We start from the raw sequence: 22,320 nt of genomic DNA, 5'->3' as shown, positions 1-22,320 counted from the left end.
TGTAAAGACAAAAGGAAAACTGACTTCCACAAAGGCCCTGACATCCTCTCCTGGGCAGTTTTCACAAACTAGGTCCTTTTGGTTTCCTTATGGTTCCCCAGCTCTAGGCTAGAATCACTAAATGCTGCCATCATTGAGTCTTAAGCTTCTCTTAAGGAGTGAAAATATAACATCTAAATGTATTCACTAAGTAAAATTGAGTTTCTTCAAGTCTCCACTGCTGGGTAAGGCAATGGAATTTCAAAATAAAAGATAATTATGAAACCAATAATCACATTCATGAAGACACAGTCACTCACAATCCAGGGGACGTGGAGTATCGGGGAACTTATCCTTGAAGAGGTAATACTTGAGCTTATTTTTGGAGCAAAAATAGACTTTAATTAAGCAAAGCACAGAGAACTGAAGGAGAAGCAGAGGTAGAACAAGGCATAAGAATGTACTTTAGACACATAGATTCACTTTTTGAAGAAGTACTGTGGAAAGAGGAGAGGCATTGATATTTAGTACAAAAAAGAAAGACAGTATTGCTTAAGTGCGAAGAGAAAAGAGAAGAGAATGGTGCTTACAAGGCTTAAAAACTTTACAGAACAGCCGAAGGACAGCATTGCAAGACATATTATGTTTTTTTTTCTCCTGTTAAGGAAAGTCATTGAAAAATGTTAAGCAGAAAGAAGGATGTGTATTTGTGTTGTGTAAATGTGTGTGAACATATGATCATATCTGAATTTTAAAAAGATCACTTTGGAGACTTTCTTTTTAAGATGGAGGCCTTTACTCCTATCTCAGATATGTAGAAATAATTAAAAACAAATAAACATTTTAAAAATATAATAAGTAAGTACATAAATTTTCTCCAGGAAGGAGACTTTCATAAGAAAAAAGGAAGAAAAAGTGGGAATAAAAACAAAGAGATCAACATTGTAAATAAAAAACACAAATAAGTTTGCAGGAATGAGTCCAAACATAGCAGTAATTTTTAAAACTGAATAAGTTAATCTATTGAAAAGAAAATTTAACTGATTAAATGGAAAAATTCTTAAACTACATGGATAGATAGCAATAAAATGTTTAATAATCTGTATAGTACCATATCACAGAAAACCAAAAGTTAACAATTTTTATAGCTATGTACAATAACATGAATAAATTTCACAAACATAATATTGAATGTAGAATAGCCAGATGAAGAATAACACAGACTGTATTTACAATTACACATATATATGTGTTACAAAATGAGGCAAAAATGTTTAGGCACACCTGCTTTCTATTAAAACTTAAGAAAAGCTTGGAAAATGTAGGGTTATAAAGAACATGATTGTGGGTAGACAGCATAAGAAGTACTTATGAAATGTTGACAAGGCATACTGTTTTAGCTGTGTAGTAGTTGTATGAGTGGTTACTGTGTAATAAAATATTGAGCTATAGCAGTCAGGGGAGTGAAAATAATTTTAGAAAATATTTTGGAGATAGAATCAATAGGTCAATGGTAGTATAGCTAAGAGGGTTGAGTCAAGGATGACCTCCAATTTCAGAACTTGAATTACTAAATGGATAGCAATGTCATCACTGACTCAGACAACACCACAAGAGGAACAGTTTGGATGGGTGTGAGATCATAAGTTTAATCTGAAGTGGTAAAATTTGAGATAGGCATAGAACATCCAACTAGAAATGTCAAGTAGGTAATTGGATGTTTAGTTTTAGAAGTCAAAAAAGTGATCTAACTTAGTTATTTTCAGTTATATGAGATATAAATTTTGGAGTCTGAGATATGTAGATCGCAATTTTTTAAAAATAAATATGGCTGGCATTATTTTACAAATAAGAAAACAAAGGCTCAGATTGGATCAATTACTTGCAGAGAAGGACAACTAATTTGGACTCTGCTCTGCTGATATTTAATTTAGTCCCTTTCCATCATATAGATTCTAAATGTACAGAACATACTATAACATTATAAAGGAACATGCTTTGTGACCCCACCACCTACCCCAGGTAAGTCATAAGCACATCAACTCTAAATGACTGCATCCAGGAAATATTCAAAGTTAAAGGAAATTACCTATCTTTCTACTAATGAGAATGCACATTATGGGACTGTCTTTAATCAGAGAAAGTCAAATTATAGAATATGGACAATTGACGTATTCAATTTGATTATTTACATGAATCTGACTAACCAAATATTTCTAAATGTCTTTCTCCATGTCCTCACTTCATGCTGAATAAATACGTACTAATATGGACAACTTCAATGTGAAATGTCAAAATGTTGTCTTCCTTGTTCACCAGGAACCATAACAACATAGTAGTTAACATTACATTAGTTAAATTAAGAGCTTTAAGCAGAATCTGACATGGCTAATAACAAAGTTCCTCTTTTAAGCGGCCAAAAATTAAAAGGTATTTGTAAACAGCTCTGACACTGGGGTTAAAAATTATGGATTAGGATCCTAGTTTTACCAACTTCTGAATATATGGCACTGGGTAAATGTGTCTAAATTACACTAAATCATTGAAAGTACTGAGAGGTATGTTACAATTTTAAATGTATCCCTAAGTAGAATATTTTACACTCTACATTTTAAAAATGATAATTACACAAATTGGGAGAAGAAAATGCACACTTTGTTAGTTCATTTTAGGTACGCTTAAAATAACTTTTACATCTCAATTTGCTTTCATCAGCAATCAGTCAATATGTAGGTCATGCCTACATGAATACTTTTCTTCTCACTCACAATTATTAACATAATTGGCTTATTAGGAGTCAATAAATAATAAATATATCTTTTAAAATAAGCTATTAAAATAATACAAAGTATAAATATAAGTAAGTTGCTTTCATAACACAATTGATTCATGTTTGCTTAGTTATTTAGGTTGACCAGCAGTTATTTTAATTAGCTTCTGAATTTAGTCAGCATCAAAGATGGTTAACTAAATATTTCATTGGTTATAGTACTATCTGAAAACGATATTAAAAGAATAATTATAACATTGTTTATCTCACATTACTTAGCAGTAGTAGTTAGAATTTAGAATTAGGAAATGATTATAGTATGCCAGGTTCTAGGCTAAGCACTTCACATTTATTATCTCAATTAACCCTCACAGGAGACTTACTTGGTAGGGAGAGTTATTATTTCCACTTTTCATTTGGAGAAATAGACGTTAGTAAATCATACGTAGAAATGTAGTTGTCTTCCCAGCATCACACAGATGAGAATCACATGCTATTTAAAGCCGGATGCACCAAACGTCCATCTGTGAGCTGGTAGAGCTGGCCATTAGTTTTAGAAGGTTTAGATTATTTACAGTGAATCAATAATATTGGTGACTATAGGAAGAAAATTGTCTTTGTAACCTGATACACACACGTCTACTGCAAGAGAAGACAGTAGACTGCAGTGTTACTAAGTTTATGCTGATGTGAACTTTCTTCCTTTTTTTGTACCACATAAAGAGTTAGTGGAGGGGGGTGCCCTAGTAATTCGGGCTCAAGGTCAAACAGCTTTGTAACATTTGTAAAATTAATCACACAGTTCAGTTCACTGACTCATCCCTGTAACTCCCTTTCCCACATACTGCCCCTAACACGAGGAGTGGTTGGAGTAGCCACAGATGTTTCTGGCATCAGAGAAAGAGGTAGAGGGTATTGCAGAGGTAAATTGACTGTGACACTACTAGAACTGAAGTTTTGGGCTGCTTACTTGCAGAGGTGCCTTCCCAGACCCTATACATAACTATGTATTCAAAGTTATAACTGTTTCCGCTTTTCTTCAAAGATACGAGTATTTCAGAAAACCACATCAAGTGGGCTAGTAAGTTAACTATACATAGAAGTGATTGCATATAAAAATATACACTATTAAAACAAGTTAAATTAAATGTATCCCCAAATCAGAACAGAGACAATTCATAAAACAGCAAGAGAAAAATATCTAGTCACATAGAAGGGAACCCCCATCAGATGGACAGTAGATTTCTAAGCAGAAACCTGACAGTCCAGGAGAGAATGAAAAGATATATTTAAAGTGCTGAAAGAAAAAAAAAAGACAAAAAACAAAAGCAAACAAACAAAAAACCTGCCAACCAAGAATGAAATACTAAGCAATGTTATTCCTCATAAATGAAGGACAAATGCAGTCTTTTCTAGACTAGCCAAAACCGAATAAATTTGTCACCACTAGACTAGCCCCACAAGAAATGCTAAGGGAGTTCTATACCTGAAAGTGTAAGGACAATATTTACCATCATGAAAATACAAAAGCATAAATCACTGGTAGAGCAAACACATAAATGAGGAAAATAAAGGGGTCAATATTACCACTACAGAAAGCCATCAAATTACAACAATAAGCAATTAAGAAAGAACGAAAGAAAAAAGTCAAAGAACAAATAATGTACAAAACAATCAGAAAATAATGAACAAAAGACAGAAATAAGTGTTAACATATCAAGATTAATCTTGAATAGAAACAGATTCAATTTTCCTCTTAAAAGATACAGACTGACTGAATAGCTTTTTTTAAATGATGCAAATATATGCTACCTAACAGAAACTTACTTCACTAGTAAATACACATACAGACTGAAAATAAAGGGATAGAAAAAGATATCCCAAGCATATCAAAACCAAGAATAAGCAACAACAAAAGTGCAGGCCAATATCCCTAAAAAACATAGATACAAAAATTAAAAAAAAAAAAAAACTAGCAAACTAAATCAAACAGAGCATCAAAAAGATAATACAATATGATTAAGTGGCATTTATTCCAGAGATTCAAGGATGGTTCAACATATGCAAATCAATAAACATGATACATCACATTGACAGCGTAAAGGAGAAAATTTATATGATCATCTCAATAGATCCAGAAAAAGCATTGATAAAATTCAATATCCCTTCATGACAAAAAAAAAAAAAAAAAAAAAATCCAAAAGCTAGACATAGAAGGAACGTACCTAATATAATAAGGCAATATATGACAGACTCTCAGCTAACATCATATTGAATGGGGAGAAGCTGAAAACATTTCCTCTAAGAACCAGAATAATACAAGGATGCCCACTTTTACCACTCCTATTCAATATAGTACTGGAGATCCTACCCAGAACAATCAGGCAAGAGAACAATATAAAAGGCAACAAACTGAAAAACGGTAAGTCAAATTACCCCTCTTTGCAGATGACATGATCATATATTCAGAAAACCCTATAGACTCTACTAGAAAACACTTAGATCTGATAAATATATTCAGTAAAGTTGCAGAATACAAAATCAACATACAAAAATCAACAGTGTTTCTATCACCAATAATGAACTAGTGCAAAAAGAAATCAAGGATTCAATCCCATCTTCAATAGTTACAAAAAAAAAAAAAAAAAAAAAAAAAAACACCTAGGAATTAATGTAACCAAGGTGGTGAAAGACCGCTACAGAAAAGCTGCAAAACACTGATGAAAGAAACCAAAGAGGATACAAAAATCAAATGGGAAGACATTCCATGTTAATGGGTTAGAATAATTAATACTGTTAAATTGGCCATATTACCCAAAGCCATCTACAGATTCAATGCAATCCATATCAAAAGAGGAATGCATTTTTCACAGAAATAGAAAAAGCAATCTTAAAATGCATATGAGGCCAGGCACAGTTGCTCATGCCTCTAATCCCAGCACTTTAGAAGGCCGAGGCGAACAGATCACTTGAGGTCAAGAGTTCAAGACCAGCCTGACCAACATGGTGAAACCCTTTGTCTACTAAAAATATAAAAATTAGCTAGGCGTAGTAGCTCGTGCCTGTTGTCCCAGCTACTTGGGAGGTTGAGGCATAAGAATCACTTGAACCTGGGAGGCAGAGGTTGCAGTGAGCCAAGATCATGCCACTGCACTCCAGCCTCAGCACCAGAGTGAGACTCTGTCTAAAACAAAACAAAACAAAATGAAAAAAAAAATGCATATGTAACCTGAAAAGAGCCTAAATAGACAAAGAAAAAAGAGCAAAACTGAAGGCATCACATTATCTGACTTCAACATATATTATAAGGCTATAGTCACAAAAACAGCATGCATGGTATTATTACAAAAATAGACACACATAGCCCAAGGAAGCAAAATGGAGCACCCAAAAATATATCCACAAATTTATAGCCAATTGATTTCCAACAAAGTTGCCAAGAACATGCATTGGGTAAAAGGTACTGTCTTCAATAAATGGTGCTGGAAAAAACTAGATATCCATATGCAGAAGAATGTAATGAGACTTCTGTCTCTCACTACATACATAAAAAAATTCAAAATGGATTAAGGACCTATTTGTAAGATCTGAAACTATAAAACTACTACAAGAAAACATAAGAGAAACACTCCAGGACATTGGGCTAAGCAAAGATTTCATATCAAATACCTCCAAAGCACAGACAACAAAACCAAAAATAGACAAACGGGACTGCATTAAAAAAGCTTTCTACACAGCAAAGGAAAGTCAACAAAATGAAGAGACAACCTGTTGAATGGAGAAAATATTTGCAAACAATTCATCTGACAAGGCTTAATATCCAGAATATATAATGAACTCAAAAAACTCAATAGCATAAAAGTAAATTAATTAATTTTATAAAATAAAAATTTAATTAACAAGTGAGCACAGAACTGGAAAGGATATTTCTCAATAGATGACACACAAATGTCCAACAAGTATATGAAGAAATGCTCAGTATCATTAATCATCAGGGAAGTGCAAATTAAAACCAAATGAGACATTATCTTACCCTGGTTAGAATAAGTATTATCAAGTAGTGAAAAAATAAAAGATCCCGGTAAAGATGCAGAGAAAATAGAACTCTTACACACTCATGGTGAAAATGTAAATTAGTATAGTGATATGGTTTGGAATTATGTCTCCATCCAATTCTCAGGTTCAGTTGTTATCCCTAATGTTGGAGGTGGGGCCTGGTGAGAGGTGATTGGATCATAGGTGAGGTTCCTCATGAATGATTTAGCACCATCCCCTGAGTACTGTTCTTATAATAGTGAGTGAGTGAGTTATTGTGAGATCTGGTCGTTTAAATGTGTGTAGCACCTCCCTCATCTCTTTCTCCTGCTCCAGTCATGTAAAAAGTGCCTTCTTCCCCTTTGCCTTCCACCATGATTGTAAGTTTCCTGAAGCCTCCGCAGAAGCAGAAGCCACCATGCTTTCTATGTAGCATGCAGAACTGTGAGCCAATTAAACATCTTTTCTTTATAAATGACCCAGTCTCAGGTATTTCTTTATAGCAGTGCAGGAACAGATTAATACACACAGCCATTATGAAAAACAGTATAAGGGTTTCCAAAAAAAGTAGAAGTAGAACTATCATATAATCCAGAAATTTCACTACTGGGAATTTATCCAAAAGCAATGAAATTATTATATCAGAGGGATTCCCATGTTTGTTGTAGCACTATTCACAGTAGCAAAGATAAGGAATCAACTTAAATGTCCATCAATGGACGAATGAATAAAGAAAATGTGATATATAAACACAATGGAATACCACTTGTCCATAAAAAAAACAATGAAATCCAGGCATGTGCAGCAACATGGACAGAACTGGACCTCATTAAATTAAGTGAAATAAGCCAGGCACAGAAAGACAAATATCATATGTTCTTGCTTATAAGTGGAAGCTTTATTTTATGGAGGTAGAGAGTAGAATGATATTTACCAGATGCTAGGAAGGGTGTGAGTGGTTGGGAGTCAGGGATAAAGAGAAGTTGACTAATATGTAGAAACATACAGTTAGATTGAAGGAATAACTTCTAATGTGTGGAAGCAGAGTAGGGTAGCTATAGTTAACAATGAATTGTATAATTCAAACTAGCTAGAATATAGGACTTGAAATGTTTCTAACACATAGAAATGGTCAATACTCAGGATGATGGATACCCTAAATACCGTGACTTGACCATAACATATTCTCTACGTGTAACAAGATATCACATGTACCCCATAAATATGTACAAATATTATGTATCAATAAAATATTTCTAAAGTTTCCATATTAACCTCTTGATATTTATTTATTGGTAGGCTTGTATATTCTGTCTCTTCCACTAAAATGTAATCTCTATGAGGGCAGGAAATTTGTTTTGTTCATTGCTATAGCCCATCTCAGAAATAATATTAGATATGTATTAATTATTAAAAAATGAAAGAACATGTGTCAGAATATTGATAGGTAAAGCAGCCAGAAGGAGTAAGACTTCTCCTAACCTGTAGAACTCAACAATAGTAAGATTATACTAGCATATTTAAACAATAAGTGGTTTATTCAAAAGAGCTTATCATGAATGCTGAGAAAAGAGTGTTTACTCAATTTTTCTGGGACTGAGTGAAATCATAGTCTATTTTGGAGTACAGAATAAAGTGTTATAGTCTTTATTGCAAGACCAATGCAGTCGTGAGAGATGTTTTACACAATTCTTAGTATGACATCATTAAAACTTTCAGTTCTCTTAATTTCCTTGGACTGATTCAATACCAAACAGGCAGGTCGTATATTCCAATGTAAGACAGCTGTCATGGAGATCATATGCTACTCATATCCAGTTTTTCAATAGAGATTTCACATAGTAGATTGGATCAGAATTTCCAATTATGACTTATTCTCTTTTATGTAGTTTTGCCACAGGAAAAATTATGATAATCGTATGTGCTTTGAGTAATTTCAGTCGTGGTGACAGTAATATCTCATTGCAGGTTAATAAATTGACATTATGGTTGCCTTTCCATTCTCTATGAATAAATTCTCTGAGACTTCAAAGAAGAGCACAAAGTCTAGGTTGCCTTTTCCTGACAGCATTTCATCTTAGAGTTCGATTAATTCCTGCTAAGGAAATCAAAATATTCATTTTGTCTTCAGCAGAGTATAAAGTAATTATATCTAAATTATTTCACCTAAAAATCATGGAAAACAATGTCAACACTGCATTTTTATAGATGAGGAAAGGCCAGCAATACATGTTAAATTTTTCAAGGTTGAAGGGACAATAAGTACTTTAGTCATTCACTCAACAATTTATTGATAATCTGCTATAAAGCATACACTGATCATTTTTGGGAGACTCCAATGACTAAAACAGCATTAATTTTTTTATTATACTTTAAGTTTTAGGGTACATGTGCACAATATGCAGGTTTGTTACATATGTATATGCATGCCATGTTGGTGTCCTGCACCCATTAACTCGTCATTTGTATTAGTTATATCTCCTAATGCTATCCCTCCCCACTCCTCCCACCCCATGACAGGCCCCCGTATGTGATGTTCCCTTCCTATGTCCAAGTGTTCTCATTGCTCAGTTCCCACCTATGAGTGAGAACATGCGGTGCTTGGTTTTCTGTCCTTGCAATAGTTTGCTGAGAATGATGGTTTCCATCTTCCTCATGTCCCTACAAAGGACAAGAACTCATCCTTTTTTATGACTGCATAGTATTCCATGATGTATATGTGCCACATTTTCTTAATCCATTCTATCATTGATGGACATTTGGGTTGGTTCCAAGTCTTTGCTACTGTGAATAGTGCCACAATAAACATACATGTGCGTGTGTCTTTATAGCAACATGATTTATAACCCCTTGGGTATATACCCAGTAATGGGATGGCTGGGTCAAATGGTATTTCTAGTTCTAGATGCTTGAGGAATTGCCACACTGTCTTCCACAATGGCTGAACTAGTTTACAGTCCCACCAACAGTGTAAAAGTGTTCCTATTTCTCTACATCCTCTCTAGCACCTGTTGTTTCCTAACTTTTTAATGATCACCATTCTAACTGGTGTGAGTTGGTATCTCGTTGTGGTTTTGATTTGCATTTCTCTGGTGGCCAGTGATGATGAGCATTTTTTCATGTGCCTGTTGGCTGCGTAAATGTCTTCTTTTGAGAAGTGTCTGTTCATATCCTTTGCCCACTTTTTTGTGGGGTTGTTTGATTTTTTTCTTGTAAATTTGTTTAAGTTCTTTGTAGATTCTGGATATTAGCCCTTTGTCAGATGGGTAGATTGCAAAAAATTTTCTCCCATTCTGTAGGTTGCCTGTTCACTCTGATGGTAGTAGTTTCTTTTGCTGTGCAGAAGCTCTTTGGCTTAATTAGATCCCATTTGTCCATTTTGGCTTTTGTTGCCATTGCTTTTGGTGTTTTAGACATGAAGTCCTTGCCCACGCCTATGTCCTGAATGCTATTGCCTAGGTTTTCTTCTAGGGTTTTTATGGTTTTATTTCTAACATTTAAGTCTTTAATCCATCTTGAATTAATTTTTGTATAAGGCATAAGGAAGGGTTCCAGTTTCAGCTCTCTACATATGGCTAACCAGTTTTCCCAGCACCATTTATTAAATAGGGAATCCTATCCCCATTTCTCGTTTTTGTCAGGTTTGTCAAAGATCAGATGGTTGTAAATGTGTAGTATTATTTCTGAGGGCTCAAACAGCATTTATTTTCTAGCTAAGGAAGACACATGTAACTATATACTAAAAAAGAAGGTAATATGTGCTTTGAGGAAAAGAATAGAAGAGAGTGAGTGTATTCTGGAGGTTCGATGGTGGTCAGTGTAAGCATGTTCGAAAAAAAAGGCATTCGAGTCTTGAAGCAGAGACTTGAAGAAGGTAAGGATGTTAGCTCTTTGAGTATTTGAAGAAACGTGTTCCAGGAAAGGAAATATCAAGTTCACAGATGTCAGTGTAAGATATTATCTGGCATGTTTCAGAAACAAAGGGGATAGTAAGGATATCAAATAAATGAAGAAGAATGCTAAGAAATAAAAGTCAGATGGTCAAGGTATGTCACTCATATGCTTTTATAGGCCGTTGTCAGTTAGCTTTTACTCTGGGTGAAATGAGGAGCTACTGAAGGGTGTTGAACAGAGTGACATAATCAAGCTTATGTTTTAAAAAGATCTTTCTGGTATAAAAATAGACACATAGATCAATGAAACAGAATAGAAAGCCGAGAAATAAAGCCACATACCTACAGCCAACTGATCTTCCACAAAGTCAAGGAAAACATACACTGGAGAAAGGACACTGTATTCAATAAATGGTGCTGAGAAAACTGGATTGTCATATGCATAATAATGAAACTGGACCCCTATCTTTACCATATACAAACATTAACTCAAGACGGATTAGAGACTTAAATGTAAGGCCTAAAAATATATTTAAAAAAAAACTAGAATAAAAACTGACAAAAACTCTTTTGGACATTATCCTTGGCAAGTAATTCATGACTGAGACCTCAAATACAAATGCAACAAAAATAAAAATACAGAGAATTTAAGTAAACTAAAAAGCTTGTGCACAGCAAAATAAGGAATCAACAGAGTGAACAGACAACCTGCAGGACAGGAGAAAATATCTGCAAACTATGTTTCCAACAAAGGGCTAATATCCAGAATCTTCATGGAACTCAACTCAACAACAACAAAATAGCTCATTATAAAGTGGGCAAAGAACATAAAAAGACTTTTTTTTTTTTTCAAAAGAAGACACACAAACAGCCAACAAATACATGAATAAATGCTCAGTATCACTCATCAGAGAAATGCAAATTGAACCAATGAGAAATCACCTTACACCAGTCAGAATGTTTATTATTATTAGCCAACAGGCCAGGCGCGGTGGCTCATGCCTGTAATCCCAGAACTCTGGGAGGCCAAGGCAGGCAGATCACTTGAGGTCAGGAGTTCAAAACCAGTCTGGCCAACATGACGAAACCTCATCTCCACTAAAAATGCAAAACTTAGTAGGGCGTGGTGGCATGTGCCTGTAATCACAGCTACTCAGGAGGCTGAGGCAGGAGAATTTCTTGAACCCAGGAGGTCGAGGCTGCAGCGAGCTGAAATCATGTCACTGCATTTTCAGCCTGAGTGACAGAGTGAGATTCTGTCTCAAAAAATAAATATATATAAAAAAAGTAAATAAATAAAAAATAAACAAATAAAGTCAGCAAATAGCAGATCTTAGTGAGGATGCAGAGAAAAGGGAATGCTTATATACTCTTGGTAAGAATGTAAATTAGTACAAACTCTGTGGAAAATGATATCAAGATTTATCAGAGAACTAAAAATAGAACTACCATTTGATTTAGCAATACCACTACTGAGTACCTACTCGAAGAAAAATAAATCATCACAGCAAAAAGGTACCTACACTTGTATGTTTATTGCAGCACTATTCACAATAGCAATGACATGGAATCAAACTAAGTGTCCATAAAGAAAGACTGTATAAAGAAAGTGTAACATATATTTGACATATCTATATGTCACATGAATAGATATATATCACACACACACCCACACACATATATATATGCCATGAAATACTACTAAACCATAAAAAATAAAGAAATCATGTCTTCCGCAGCAACATGGATGACATGCAACTGGAGACAATTATCCTATGTGAAATAACTCAAATATAAATTCAAATATTATATGCTCTCACTTGTGAGAGCTAAATATTGTGTACACATGAACACAGAGTGTAATAATAGATATTGAAGACTCCAAAAGGTGGGATGGTCGAGGGGTGTGAGGGATTAAAAATTACTTAATGGAGACAAGGTACAATATTCAGGTGATGGCTACACTAAAAGACCAGACTTCACCACTATACCATATATCCATGAAACAAAACTGCATTATTACCCCTCAATCTATAAATAAATAAATAAATAAATAAATAAATAAAGGCAAAACCAAAACAAAACAAAAAAACTCTGTTATAGTGAAAATAAGCTGCAAAGTGAGGCAAGAGTAGAAACAAAGATCTAAAATAGTAATCTAGGCTGGGGATTCTTCTGGCTCAGATCAAGATGGTAGCAGTAGAGGTAGTGAGAATAGATGAATGTTGTACATATCTGGAAGTAGAGTCAATAAGACCTCCTGAGCATATATTGTGTGGCAAAAGAAAAAAATCAAGAAATAGTCAAAGGTTTTAGGCATGAGAACCAACCCAGAATGATGAGATTACCATAGAGATAAGGAAGGCTGGCCAGGCACGGTGGCTCACATCTGTAATCTCAGCACTTTGGGAAACCAAGGCAGGTGGATCATGAGGTCAAGAGATTGAGACCATCCTGGCCAACATGGTGAAACCCCATCTCCACTAAAAATACAAAAATTAGCTGGATGTGGTGGTACGTGCCTGTAGTCCCAGCTACTTGGGAGGTTGAGGCAGGAGAATCACTTAAACCTGGGAGGCAGAGGGTACAGTGAGTTGAGATCATGCCACTGCCCTCCAGCCTGGCAACAGAGCAAGACTCCATCAAAAAAAAAAAAAAAAGAAAGAAAAGCAAGCAAGCAAGCAAGCAAGAAAGAAAGACAGAAAGAAAGAAAGAGACAGAGAAAGAAAGGCTGTAGAAGAAAAAGAATTTTTTTTTTTTTTGTAGAAAGAACCAGAGGTCAGCTTTGAACAGGGGAATTTAGGAATGTCTATTAGGCATCTAAATGGAGAAGTTGAGTTGGAAGCTGGAGATATAAGTATGAAATTCAAGAGAGAAATATAAGATGGAAAAATAAATTTTGGAGTTGTAACATATACATTATACACAAGGCCATGACACTGAAGACAATCACCAATGAAGGGAATGTGGAGAGAGACAATAAGAAGACCAAACGCTGAGTCTCAGGGGGACTTCAATATCTAGGTAAACAGGAAGAACCAGACAGTGTCAGAAAAGCTGTTACAGAGGTTAGAGGAAAATCAGGAGAGTATGATATGCTGTATGCCAAGTGAAAAAAGTGGATGAAATCCAAGAGTGGTAGAACATATCAAATGCTGCTGGTAAGTTAAAATGGAGATAATTGATATTGTCATTGGACTAGTCACTAAAGAGTCAAGGTAACCCTCATAAAAGCAATTTCGGTAGAGTGCTGAGATGAAAACATGACTAGAGTTGATTGAAGAAAGTAGTAGAAAGGGAATTAGAGTTTGGTGGTACATTCAGCTCTGAGTAGCTTTATAGCAAAGCAGTGGAGAAATATGAAAGGTACTAGTAGAAGAAGTGGGGTCAAAAATGAATTTTTAATTTTTCTTAATATTTAGAGTATAAAAAACACCATTTTTATGATGATGAGAAGTGATTCATAAAAAGAAAAGATTGTTTTGAGCAAGATTTTTGATTTGGACATGGGGATGGAATCTACTGAATGGAAATGGCAGTACTGGCTTATGCAGGAGCATTGGCAGTTCACCTAAGTTAACAAGTGGCAAGGCTGAGTGTGGACTCAGAGTGGTGGGTAGCTTTGGAAGTATCTTCTGGATGGTAGTCTTTAAAATTTGTCTTCTGGTTGTTTCCATTATCTAAGTAAAGTAGAAAGCAAGGTTATCAGTGAAGATAAGAGAAGTTGGTGATTTTAGGGGAGTGAGAAACTGAGTAGTCTATGACCTGGATATGTATTCCAGGGCACCATTAAAAGCCTATTTAAGATCAAGCATAATACATTTAAAGTGAGACCAGGTTTCCTGGTCATACTCAGCTGCTCCAGTGCAATTTCATAAAAGGTTTAGGTTTAATTTGGGTGGTGCTTAGCTTACTATATCAAATGAGAGAGTTAACGGGTCTGAAATTATGTGACCATAGAAATCTAACTTAGATAACAGGGGGAAAAAAAATGACAGTGAAGTTGCTCATGCATTCTTTGTATTCCACAAATGTTTTGATCATTCCTAATAAACATACGCTGTGCGAGGTCCTGTAGGAAAGAAATTCAAAACAAAGCAGGCATGTTTCCTGACATCATGGAACCTACTTTTTGTATGGGAAGATGAACAAAAAATTAATAAAACTTTTAATTCAGAATTGAATAAATATGATTAAGAAAACAAGCTGTGTGCTGATATAGGAAATGCACTTGTATGTTTTGCATTTGTATGTGTGTATGTGTGTGTATGTATGCTTATGTGTGTGTTTATGTGGTAAGCAGTTAATTTAGATAAGATGATCAGAGACCTCTCTGAGGAGATGCATGCAAACTGAGACCTGAAGAATGAGTAAGAACTTGTTCTGTAAAGAGCAGAAGGAAGGTGTTTAAGGTACAGGAGAGTATCTTGACAAAACCCAAAGGCAAAGAAGAGGTTGCTTGGCATATTTAAAGAACTAATGGGAGTCCAGTGTGGTTGGTGCACAGCAAGCAAGAGGGTGTTACAGGATCCATTTGGAAAGAAAATAAGGAGCCAGGATGAAGGCAGAATTCAATATCCAATCTAATTAGTTTCATACGAATTATTTTTCTATCCTATCACATTCAAACATTCCAGAGTCATTAATAAATATAATTATTCAAGTTTAGTTTATAGGCCTTGATTTCCTTCAAGACTTATACTGGAGCACTTATTCTGCCAAGTAGTAATATCCTCCCTTCTCCAGACCCTTCAGTAAGTATCCATTCAGTGTTGCTCTGTAGACCATGGCTCTGTGGTTTGCTCTCTAGAATAATTGGATACATTAATCTATGCAAATATATAAATGACTCCTAATGGCTCTGGGCATTAACTCTCCCCTAAGCATTTACATTTTAACAAGAATTTTCTAGTGACACAAAGGAGTGACTCTATTAGTGTACATTTTAGACACAGAACAGGCCATTTTAGTGTAATTCAAACACAGTATTTTTCTAAATTCACAGCTTAAGAAGTATTTTGTTTTTCTACAAGAGATATTGAAAAATGTATACTTAATGTGGTACATTTGTTCCATGCTGGTCTAACAGCCGTTGAGCATGAGGCTATCTGCAGATGACCTGTCTATATTGTTGATGTACTTTGCTGCTTGTATAAAGTCCTTATTTTTTCAAGCTTCCCAAATCATTCAGGAACACTTAACTCTATATATAGCATTTTATTCTTTTTTTGTAGAATTTGTTACAGTCCTTACCAATTGCTCAGAAATAATATAAATCTTTCAGTTGAGAGTATTATGCAGTTTTCATGGTTTGTAAGTGAAATTGGAAGTCTAAAACACTAAAAGAGGAAAAGCATTCTCAGTTGAGTCAATTACAAGAGGATGTGTTCCTTGAAAATAGAATATGTAAGTATAGTTGGAAACTTGTTGGTCTTGTGAGTTTCTGGGCACTGTGAGAACCAAATAAATGGATGGGCAAATTAGATAATAAAGTAATAACCGATTGCTCAGTTGTTAAAGTCTAAAGCAACCCTAAGAAAAAATTGGTTAGGTCCTTAAGGCCAGTTTTTTTGTAACTAAATTGTGTTCTGTATTAATGTAATGACCTTAAGTCATCTTAAGGCAATGAGACAAAAAAGAAAAAAAGAAAGAAAAATTGGACTCTAGACAAAGAGATATGATCAGCTCTCAAAGATGATGAAATAAAAGTAGGCAAAGAAACTCAATGAAAAAGGAATTCTTGCCTATCATTGTGCACCTTTGACTTCTTTGCTTTGAACAATGCCTGAAACATAAATATTTGTTAAGGAACTAATATTGAATAAAGAGGAAGGATTAGGAGAGCAGAGGAGTAAGATGAGAAAAAAATAAAGACTGATTGGCATTAGCACAATGCTTTTAATTTGTCACGAAAATTTTCTTTTGCTAATCATTTTAGGTCAAGAAATAGTAATTAACAAACAGAGAATTTTTATAAAAGACTGCTAGAACACCTTTGATTAGTATTAGTTTAGTTGCTCACCAGGACTCTAAAGTTACTATAGCAATATCTAAAAATGATTAATGCTTTCCTAGAAATGTATTTGCTTATTAATTTTCCATTTAATGAATATTTTATAGCATCTGCTATGTGTTTAACATTCTGTTTAGGTCCGGGATACACTAGTAATAACATATTGGGCGTTTTTAACCTTTATGATACTTTAATTTGACAGATAATTATCTAAACAATTATTTAATTTCTTAGAGATTAGTGATATTAAAAGTATTCAAGATTCTAAAAGAATCTATAAAGGAAAGGTTTATTTCTGGGAAGTCAAAAGGGGCACTCTTGAGGAAGCAATATTTAAATTTAAGTTTAACAGAAAACAATGAGTGAATAAAGCAAAGATGTAGGTGAAAAAGTGAAGAGCATTCTGGGTAAAATATGGGTGAAAATGCCCTAAGAGAGAAAAGGGCTTGACTAGTCTGTGGATCTAAAATAAGGTGGATGTGGTTAATGCCCAATAAAGAAGTGGCAAGTGTGGAAACTGAAGACATAAATAATAGCAAGACCATGAGAGTCTTCACTTTGTTCTTAGAATTTGTTTATGCTAAAAATAATACAACACTAGGGACCATCAAACAGAGATTACAGTAGTCCAAATTTAAATTTTTCAAGATATTTTTTGGTTCTGTGTAGAAACCAATTTTAAAACAAGTCCAAATTGGAGATGGGTGTGGCTTAGAAAAACATCGCAGAAAAGGTTATAGAGAGATGGGAACAGTTTTAAAACCTGTGATAAAGGTAGAAACAACAGAATTTTGTGAGTGGTTTAATGTAGAAGTTTAAATAGGTATCATGAATTATTCATGGGTTTCTGGCATGAGATGCTGATGGGTGGGGTGCTTTACCATGAGAAAGAGTCCTGGAAAAAATAAACATCTACTACAGAAAATCAGCTATTAGTTAAAGTTGAGGCATGTTTAGATTTTCTGCCTTGGAACAATCAAATGGAAAAGTTAAGCAGGCTGTCAGTAATATTCATCTTTCTCTCACAGAAGAGTATAAGACTGTAGGTATCTAAACCCTTAGCCAGGCCTGCAAGATCTTCAAAGATCTGGTGCCTGGTAATGTATTTAGCTCTCGCTTTCCATCCTACATATCATGCCATTTACACTACCCTTGGGCTTCTGGTTCCCAAAATGCCCCAGCTCTGTCACTTGTTGTGCTGTCTTGTCTCGGTGCCTATACTTTTTGTTTTAGCAATCCCTCCTCTTCACTGGCCTAATTCCTATGCATCTTTCAGAAAATAAGTTTAGAGCAGAGAGTATCTGCTCTAACCTGTCAAACAAAATTATGACAGGCAATTGTTTTGAACTGAACTCCTGCCCTGGGCCTAACACATGAGACCAAACCAAAATGAAGTCACTCACGCTAGATGCCACAAAACCAAACTGAAATTTCAAGCTAGCAAATAGACCTGTGAACAGACCAATCCTTTCTGAAAGCAAGAGATTCCATTCTATCTGAATCCGTGTAATAAAGAAGTCTCCTCTGTTTTAACCCTTTCAAAAACAGTAATGTGAAGTAACCTGATGTTAACCAATCAGCTTTTCCTTTCTATTGTTATAAATTCATTGGTTACTGATGTTGAAATTGTTGCCAATAAATAAGGGAAACAATTACTCCTTGGGAAGAACAGTGATATCAAATATTGTATCTAACTGTTTTCAGTGATAAAGGGATCTCACGTTTTCAGAATTGAGGTATATTTGAAAGAAGAATAACACTAAGCTGAATATAAGGGAGAAAATAAAGCCATATATATCCCTCAAATATTTCAGAGAAAATGCTATTTAAAAGCCTCAATCAGTAGGGTAACAAACAGATCTAGAGAAGGATCGAAAAATATTTATTTCCTATCTCAATTGGGAAAAAAGTATCTTTGATAGGTGTTATGCTTTTATAATTTGTATGACTTTCAAACTGTACTAATATGAATTTCCTCTTGAGAGGTCATTAAGTCAGCCACACTGAGTTATAGTTATGTAGCAGAAGTAGGTGAAAGGTAAATTATTTTGGACATTTACCTTCTGCAAGCAGGATACCAATGGAAAATTGTTAACCAATATTCCCACTAGAAAGGCCAAGAAATGAAATGATGGGAAAATCGAATCAAAAGTAATAAAGTACTCTATGTTTCCATTTTCAAGCTTCTTCCTCTAAAGCTGTTTTATTTATAGCCAGATAAAAGTATGATTTTAGCTATCTGTTAGTACTGAATGTCCAGGTATCTTAATCTCAAGTGATAGATGTGCCTCATGGATAACTAAAGGAGGCATCATCATATACTTCTTATTTCTTCTTTTTGAAGGAGTCATTTATGATTTATTCACATCTACTGCCCTATTCAAGCTGTTAGATGTGACAGGCTGGTGAACAAGAGGCTGGTTTTTGAGACACCAATACATACAAAGTTTAAAGAACAACAGAAAATAATAAACAACTGAGTGAATTTCTGATTTCATAAATTATATATTATATTATTGAATTTTCCAACAAGATAAAAGATTCAGAGATTTTCCCAAAGATTATGCCTCTTCTGTAACTTACAGTGTGTGGTATGAAGCTATTGGCATTCTAGAATTTCTAAGATATTTAGAAAATTGACTTAGAGAATTATCAAGCAACTGTTGCAGCTAATCACTTCTAAAACTTTGCAAAGTAGTTACTTTCTCTTTAGAAACAAACCTCAACTTAGTGAGGAAGTCCTTTCCAGTTACCACATACTAATTGCATGTATTTAAATATAATCAATTTACTTCAACTGATGAGGTGGTCTTAATAAACAATCAGACATTTAAAAATAAGTATGTTTTATATTTGTCAGCAATGGTATGCAAGCTAATATTCTGGGGCCTTTCAGGGAAGAATACAGGAGTATAATTTACAGGATGATATTGAATATATCAAGTTAGATCTTGAATTAAAATTTCTTGATGAGCATAATAGAAACTAGATGATCTTACCCATGGGTGGGGTGAGGATAAGAGATATTCAGACTGAGGGAACAAATAGGGTAAGTAATGGGGAGTGGTTAAAGGAGCTCACCATCCAGACAACCAGTCAGCCATGAGGCTATATGCCCCCATCTCCGGGAAATAATGCTTGATGTGTTTTTAATACCAGTGTGTTTCTAAGCAAAGAGTACTACGGTGGACTCTGCTTGAAAATTTCTAGCCAATTCTTTAAAGTAGGTTTTTGAATCAGTAAAGCAATTTTAAAGACATCTTTTGTGCTTTGAAATAGGAAGAAAACGTGTTCCCCAATGCAAAGCGTCTACAGTATATTATGACAGAAAGACAACTGGGTAGGAGGAATAAAACATGAGTGGTGTTTTGGCTCTAGCAATATTTTTACACCTTAAACGTCAGTTTCCTAACCTTCAAGATGAGAATGATGGATAATGTTATGTCTATATCTAACGTTCCAAATGCACCATTAACATGGTTAAATAACTCTGCAGTAGAAAATTCAGAGACTGACAGAAGGGAGTAAATGACCAAATACATATATACTCACATCAACTTTACTATCCAGAGTACAATTTTATTATCCAGAGAAACTTCTCAAATCAGATAGCTATCCATTATTAGATACTGAAATCACTTAATGGATTCCAACCACCATTTACCAGAAAGAAATAAAATAGAACAGATAATACTAGGGTACCCGGCGAGAAGTAAGGACAAATATTGTCTCTTGAAGCTTCTGTTGTGGTAGTGAGAGACAGGACTAGCTGGATTTCCTAGGCCGACTAAGAATCCCTAAGCCTAGCTGGGAAGGTGACAGCATTCACCTTTAAACATGGGGCTTGCAACTTAGCCCACACCCAACCAATCAGAGAGCTCACTAAAATGCTAATTAGGCAAAAACAGGAGGTAAAGAAATAGTCAATCATCTATTGCCTGAGAGCACAGTGGGAGGGACAAGGATTGGGATATAAACTCAGGCATTCAAGCTGGCAAAGGCAACCCCCTTTGGGTCCCCTCCCCTTAGATGGGAGCTCTGTCTTCACTCTATTTCACTCTATTAAATCTTGCAACTACACTCTTCTGGTCCGTGTTTTGTTAAGGCTAGAGCCGAACTTTCATTTGCCATCCACCACTACTGTTTGCGGAGGTCACAGACCTGCCTCTGACTTTCATCCCTCTGGATCCAGCAGAGTGTCCGCGGTACTCCTGATCCAGTGAGGCACCCATTGCCACTCCCGATGGGGCTAAAGGCTTGCCATTGTTCCTATGCTGCTAAGTGCCTCAGTTCGTCCTAATCGAGCTGAACACTAGTCACTGGGTTCCACGGTTCTCTTCCATGACCCACAGCTTCTAATAGAGCTATAACACTCAAGGCATAGCCCAAGATTCTATTTCTTGGCATCTGTGAGGCCAAGAACCCCAGATCAGAGAACGCGAGGCTTGCCACCATCTTGGAAGTGGCCCACCTCTATTTTGGAAGCAGCCTGCCACCATCTTGAGAGCTCTGGGAGCAAGGACCCCCTGGTAACAGTACGTTACGTATTATAGATTTATGTGTATGTGTTCTGGGTAATAGAGTAAATTATAATTATTTTCCATCAACATTGCTAATATTTTCAAGCCATTAGTAACAGTGTCTTTATTTGAGCTTACAGAGAAAAGAGGTTTCTACTTACCTATAGTGGGGTCATGATAATCAGGAAACTGATGACTAATAAACTGCATTGTCATTGCTGAAAGAAAGAAAAATGCATTTTGTTTAATAAAAATTCACCAATTAATCAATAAGTTATTTACCAACATAGTTCACTAATCTTTTAAAAGGTTCTGGTGAATAAGTTAGTTATGTGAGTGACTAATTTAATTTCACACAAAATGAAAACAGTAAGACAAAGTTCTAGAGGGAAAAATGTGTCAGATAATGCCAGATACTTCTCTGAAATAAATATGTACAAATTTTAAGTGTATTTCAATAAAAATGGTATTAGAGTAAAAACAAAGAAGCTCTTGACATAATGAAGGTGTAAACCAGTTACAGAATCCCTCTTGACCTGCTCTGGTTAAACAGTTGGTAATGATGTGTAAGTCCCTTTCACCAAAGAATCTGTACATTCTTTGGAACTCTTAAGTTTTTCATCTTAAAAGTGAATAGATAACCTCTGAAGTTCTGATGAACTATAAAATATGTAATTACATGATTATCTTTAACTGTTCAAAATTAAAATTATTTCAGTTACTTTTATTTTGCCTAATAAATTTATGTTATTGACCACCTTTTTCTCATTACTTTTTTTCTGTAATTCTGTATTCTCCACATTATTTCCAAACCTATGATTTTGTAAAACATTTGTAATATTTCTATTGTAGAGTATTTCCTCATGTGAATTTCCATTATTAGGAAGCAAAAGGAACTCTGAAGCAAAACAACAAACTTATATAAAATAGTGTATAATAGCTCTTCTCTTTCTTTTTTCCTTACTCTTGCATGTGTGTTTGTTAACAGACTCTCTCCCTGAGCAAACTTTAGGTAAGATCCTAAGCCTTCTTCTCTACTAGGTCTCAAACATGGACCTTGTCCTTGCATTCTGACTGGGTCTGTATAGCCCACTTGTTGTACAAATCCTG

At 35.0% G+C, this 22,320-nt stretch overlaps 1 protein-coding gene across 1 annotated transcript in view; it reads right to left on the bottom strand.

Moving 5' to 3' along the window:
- The window catches only part of RIT2 (Ras like without CAAX 2), a 384,044-nt gene that overhangs the window by 277,253 nt on the left and 84,471 nt on the right, over nt 1-22,320 (bottom strand). The window contains 1 exon segment of the mRNA NM_001257707.1: nt 21,372-21,428. Within this exon segment, the coding sequence (NP_001244636.1) occupies nt 21,372-21,428 (57 nt within the window).

This window comes from Macaca mulatta, chromosome 18, assembly GCF_049350105.2.
Source record: "Macaca mulatta isolate MMU2019108-1 chromosome 18, T2T-MMU8v2.0, whole genome shotgun sequence".
NCBI lineage: Eukaryota > Metazoa > Chordata > Mammalia > Primates > Cercopithecidae > Macaca > Macaca mulatta.
This window is presented reverse-complemented; position numbering and strand designations above follow the sequence as displayed.